General features: G+C 42.6%; 1 protein-coding gene across 1 annotated transcript in view; it reads left to right on the top strand.

Moving 5' to 3' along the window:
* The first annotated feature begins 339 nt into the window (after positions 1-339).
* Positions 340-6000, top strand: part of LOC309560060 (uncharacterized protein) — a 131582-nt gene continuing 125921 nt past the window's right edge. The window contains exon 1 of the mRNA XM_082263578.1: positions 340-575. Coding sequence (XP_082119704.1) covers positions 522-575 — 54 coding nt within the window. The 5' untranslated portion in view covers positions 340-521. The remainder of the gene's footprint in view (positions 576-6000) is intronic.

The following is a 6000-nucleotide window of genomic DNA, read 5'->3' as shown; positions in this document are numbered from 1 at the left end:
GTAAAAGTAGAAGTAGGAGAAAAAAATTCTACTCTAGGAAAGTACAGATACCGCATTTCGGTACTTAAGTACAGTACTTAAGTAGTTCTACTTCGTTACTATACATCTCTGTTTATTATTTATCTGTAGATACTATTAAACTATTTTGTGTAAATAGCTAATATTTAGGGGCCATGTAATTCTCAAATTGAAAGAAAAGAAAGAAACAGAATGCATTGCAGAGGGTGGGTGAACAGTATACGGTTCTAACTGGCATTGTTCTTGCCATGTGTGCTGTATATAGTTAGCATATAAAGTCACATCGCAAGAAGAGAATACCCATTACAAGGTAAGGAAACCTGTAGTAAATGAGGCATGTCAGGCTAATATGGCCTGTGAACAATGTATAGGAATCCAAGCAGAGAGAGACTCTGGCGTCCGCAAGGCGACTCTGACTCTTAGCAACCATCCTGTCACCTCCCAGAAGACGCAGCCAAAATACCAGTGAAGAAGAAAAATAAGAAGGAGAAGGTGACGGAGACATGAGAGCCAGATTCCAGGGGGTCGACAAGCACACTAACAAGACTCCAGTGGATGTAAGTAATAATCAATAGGAAAGGGTGAGAATTAAAGGGACTAGACAGCATAAAAACAAAAAGTCAAGGGAGGAGGGGGGGGGTATTCAGAGGCTGAAACCATCAGCTCTGCATGCAGATAACCTCTCATGTGCACATGTCACCATTAATTAAAACTGTGTCACATTTATACATTTAAAAGGTTGGTACTGTGGTCCTCAGTTAATTCATGCCATTTGGGAAGGCAATGTCTGCCCGGTGTTTGTGCTGTTTTCATATACAGTAGGTGATTCAGTATCCTCCCACAATCCAAAATATCCAGAAAGAATAACCAGTTCCTGCCCAATTTGTCCACACAGTGTGTGCCTGGGACTACGCTAGCTGAGACAGCTTTGTAAAAGATTAGGGATCACTTACATTTTTTGCTGTCCCATTACATTAGATTGAGTGCAATTGACTGTGCTGCCCAATTTACAACAGTCTCTGTAACATGCAAGAACAGTTACAGTTCATTTACAGAAGAAGACATTTGAATTTTGATATTTGGACTCTATGTCAAAACATGTATTATGCATCTTACATGGTTATTGTATGTGTTTTCTAAGAATTTTACATACTGTGTTTTGAGATAATTTGCTATATTGTCAAGTCTCTAGTTAGAAATTCTGAACATGAAATACATGTAAAATATAGATATACATGTATTTCTAGGCATTTTACACACATTTAATTCACAGGAAACCCTTGGAAAGTAAAGCACTTGTGAATGGAGCCAGTTGAATACAATGTATTGCTAGCTGTCTGGAAGCACACCCATGATGTGAAATGTGGGAGTAGTTTACTGTGGATGACGCTAAAATGTAGGATGAATGTTTAAGAGAAGCGGTTATGTAAGAACCTAAAGCTTTGCACTGTACAATGTAAAAATCACCATTATGTCTTACATTCAAGCTGTCTTTGCCAAATAGCAGTGGAAGCCATTTTGTTGGGGCTTCTATTTAAATCTCTGCCACTATCATACAGAGTCAGGGTTTCTGAATACTACAAAAAGATTTTCAAAATGTTTTTCCTAGGAATGGATTTAGTATTACATTGTAACAAAGATCAGGACATTGACAGAACAGCTGGAAAAATGTGACTTGATGAACTTCTGTATGTATAAATGTTTTGTGATTGGGTACAGGTTGACGTTAGATTTTTTTCAGAACTACCCAAATGTTGTATACTGAAAGAACTGGAAGGGTCAGTGTTAACAGACTTTGAAAAGCAAAGACAGCATGGCTTTTGACATCAGTTTGAGATGCTTCTGAGATTATTCAGAATGTATTTGATTGGCTTCAGCGTACATTCGTACAGATTTGTATGGGGAAAGACGTTATGTACAGTAGAGCAGGGATTCCCAAACTACGGCCCTGCAGCTGTTGCAGAACTACACATCCCATGAGGCATTGTAAAACTCTGACATTCACATACATGACAAGGCATGAAGGGAATTGTAGTTCCTGAACAACTGGAGGGCCATAGTTTGGGAATCCCTGCAGTAGAGAACAAAAGCCCATCAACACAGACCCTAATGAATGGTATATCTGTAAGAAGGGGGATCAGGATACTATAAGCAGAGTCAATGCACTGTTTACATAACAATATTTGTGCTTCTGTTGTGCCTTCTTGGGTAGTATTGGCACTATGCTCTATTCAGCTGGAACATTTTATTTTTCAGTGATTAGGGAACCAAGCTTGGCTCTATTGGGCTCTCTGTAGAGGTTATGTCTTTATTGTCTACCACAGGGGTCTTAAACTGGTGGTCCTTCAGCTGTTGCAGAACTACAATTCCCATGAGGAATTGCAAGGTTGACAGTTACAAGCATGACATGAGCATAGGCAGAGGCATGATGGGACTTGTAGCTGGAGGGCAACCAGTTTGAGACCCCTGGTCTACTAGGACATAAGGAATGAACCTCTGCCGAGGGAGACAGACCTGACTGAGAGGCACAGAAAGGAGCTACATTTGCGGAATATTTAAGGAGGACCTTGTTACATTCATAAAGTTACTAAAAGGTGGGGAATTCCTTGTAAGAGACAAACTTGGTGGCCGTGCTGACCCGTGAAGGCTCTCAGAGCAATTAAGCTGCCATTCACACGCTGGCTGTATAAGGATGTCAGGGTGAGCCGATTCCGGATACATAATTTAGTGGTATATTAGCCATCTCTCCATCACCCTTCACCAGCCACAGCTCAGGTGTCACCCTACTCCCTGTCTTCAGTTTCCTGGTTCAATTGTGTTAAGGTACAACTCTGCTCTAAGGTGATAAAGACGTAGTTAAAGGAAACCAGTCATGAGCTATCGTTGTTAAGTCTACATCTGAGAAATAAGAGTTTTTACTTACCTGCAAAATCCATTTCCGGGAGTACAGTAAAGGATACAGGATCCTAGTCCTATCCTATGTATTACATTAAGCTACCTTCTGGTGACTGGACACAGGCAAAAGAAAAAACCTACATGGACATCCCCTATATACCCTCACCCCCACTCCCAGCTAGCCACAGTTTGGTAGCAAGCAATAGAAAGATCATAAACAATAGAAAGGAAGGACCAGTGTCTTGTACTGTACTCTAGAGCAGTATTTATCAACTTTTTTCAGACAAGGTACCCTTCATTCACTTGCCGACCTCATTACGAGGCTGTACGGTGCCAAAGCAACCTCCCTGCGTCGGATCAATTACCTAGTGCGTGATCCACCCGCTTGGGCGGAGGGGGGGGGTCACATGCTGGCATGGCTGTACTGTGATTCGTCACAGCACATGCCAATTACCGGGTCCCAGCCAATGATTAACTGCTGGATCCCGGTGATCGGTTCTGAGCTTCCCCGAACACAACTCTGTGAATGTAAACACAGAGCTAAGCAGGGAATGAAAACTACTAGATCCACTGTAAAAACAGCATACAGTACACACAAACTTTTTAGGCACATATTTAACCCCTTTATTGCCCTAGATGTTAACCCCTTCCGGCCCAGTGTCATTAGTACAGTGACAGTGCATATTATTAGCATTGATCACTGTAATATAGTCACATAGTGGCCATTAGTCAGTTACCCCCAGCGTGAGTTAGTGTCAGAATGGCCATCACAGCCCCGTTATAAGTCGCTGATTGCCGTCGTTACTAGTATAAAGAGAAAAGTAAAAATCGCAGTCTACAGTGCATCTGGAAAGTTTTCACAGCGCTTTACTTTTTCCACAATTTGTTATGTTACAGTCTTATTCCAAAATTGTACAATCAATACCCCATAATGACAACATAAAAAATAAGTTTGTTTGAAATCCTTGCAAATTTATAAAAAAAAAAAAAATCACATGTACATAAGCATTCACAGCCTTTGCTATGACACTCAAAATTGAGCTCAGGTGCATCCTGTTTCCACTGATCATCCTTGAGAAGTTTCTACAACTTGATTGGAGTCAACCTGTGCTAAATTAAGTTGATTGGACATGATTTGGAAAGACACACACCTGTCTATGTAAGGTCCCACAGTTAACAGTGCATGTCAGAGCACAAACCAACCCTTGAAGTCCAAGGAATCGTCTGTAGACCTCTGAGACAGGATTGTATCGAGGCACAGATCTGTGGATGGGTAAAGAAAAATGTCTGCAGCATTGAAGGTCCCATTGAGCACAGTGGCCTCCCTCATCCATAAATGGAAGAAGTTTGGAACCACCAGGACTCTTCCAAGAGCGGGCTGCCCAGACAAACTTAGCAATCAGGGAAGAAGGACCTTAGTCAGGGAGATGACCAAAAACTCAATGGTCACTCTGACAGAGCTCCAGTGTTTCTCTGTGGAGGGAGGAGAATCATCCAGAAGAACAACAATCTCTGCAGCACTCTACCAATTAGGCCTGTATGGTAGAGTGGCCACTCCTCAGCAAAAGGCACATGTGTAAGATTCTGGTACCTCCGGTACCCTTAATCACCACTTTCTCTGTAATGCGTCCCACCTTTCTCTTCAGGTGGTACGCATATACCTTTAAGAACGATGATGTCACTGCTGAGCGCCGCAGAGCGGCTATTTCAACCGCCGGTGGTCTCACTCACATTGTTCGTTCAACCTGCCTTGTTATCCACATGCTTTCAAGCCTGTCTCTCGATCGGAACCTCCAGCTATTCCCTTTACCTGGAGCAGACCGGAATCTCGCTACTGATCCCTGTATCTCGCTACCGGATCATTCCTTATCTACTGGACCTCTCTAAACTACTAACATTACAAGTGATAAGTACCCCGCAGGGGAACCCTCCATAACCTTATTGCACTATCTACCTATGCACATTAAGGACTGTTACTACCTATCCATACTATCCTATCATCTGCACTGTTACATAGATTGCTAGCTCTTGAGCCTACTACCATCTATCATCTGCACTGCTGCATAGATTGCTAGCTCTCCTGTCTACTACTATCTATCCTTGCACTGGGTTAGTCTATCCTGTATTTGTCATCTGCTGTCCTCACCACCTGTTAGCATACTACATACTAACCTATCTGCATTCCTAAATACCATCTTGAACTCTCCTATACAAACCTATCAAGTGATTACCATCCTTGTCACTGTTCACACCTGTCCCTTCAGCACATCACCTTCATACTATCATATACATCCTATCACTCCAGGAACATCTCATTGAGTGTGTATATATCTGTATGTTGAAGCTGACAGGCCCACGGTGATGAGTCCTGGAGAGTTGGATCTGGTATTCAACACATCTCTACATGACTACTGAGTGGAGATTTTGCAGCTGCAAATCCAGCCTATAAAAAAAAATACGCAGGAGCGTTACAACATGACAGCCCATCTGGAGTTTACCAAAAGGCACCTAAAGGATTCTCAGACAACAAGAAACAAAATTCTCTGGTCTGATGAAAGAAAAATGTAACTCTTTGGCCAGAATGGCAAGTGCCATGTCTGGAGGAAACCAGGCACCGCTCATCACCTGGCCAATACCATCCCTACAGTGAAGCATGGTGGTGGCAGCATCATGTTCTGGGGATGTTTTTCAGTGGCAGGTACTGGGAGACTAGTCAGGAGCGAGGGAAAGATTAATGCAGGAATGTACAGAAACATCCTTGATGAAAACCTGCTCCAGAGCGGTCTGGACCTCAGACTGGGGTGAAGGCACTGAAGGGTCATCTTCTAACAGGACAATACCCTAAGCACACAGCCAAGATAACAAAGGAGTGGCTACAGGACAACTATGTAAATATTTTTCAGTGGCCTAGCCAGAGCCCAGACTTAAATCCAATTGAACACCTCTGGAGAGAGTTGAAAATGGTTGTTCACCGACACTCCCTATCCAACCTGATGGAGCTTGAGAGGTCCTACAAAGATGAATAGGAGAAACTGCCCAAAATAGGTGTGCCAAGCTTGTAGCATCATACTCAAAGACTCAAGGCTG

Source organism: Pelophylax lessonae (genome assembly GCF_965119305.1).
Source record: "Pelophylax lessonae genome assembly, chromosome: 7".
Classification (NCBI taxonomy): Eukaryota; Metazoa; Chordata; class Amphibia; order Anura; family Ranidae; genus Pelophylax; species Pelophylax lessonae.
Note: the sequence above shows the minus strand (reverse complement) of the source record. Positions and strands in the feature narration are given on the sequence as shown.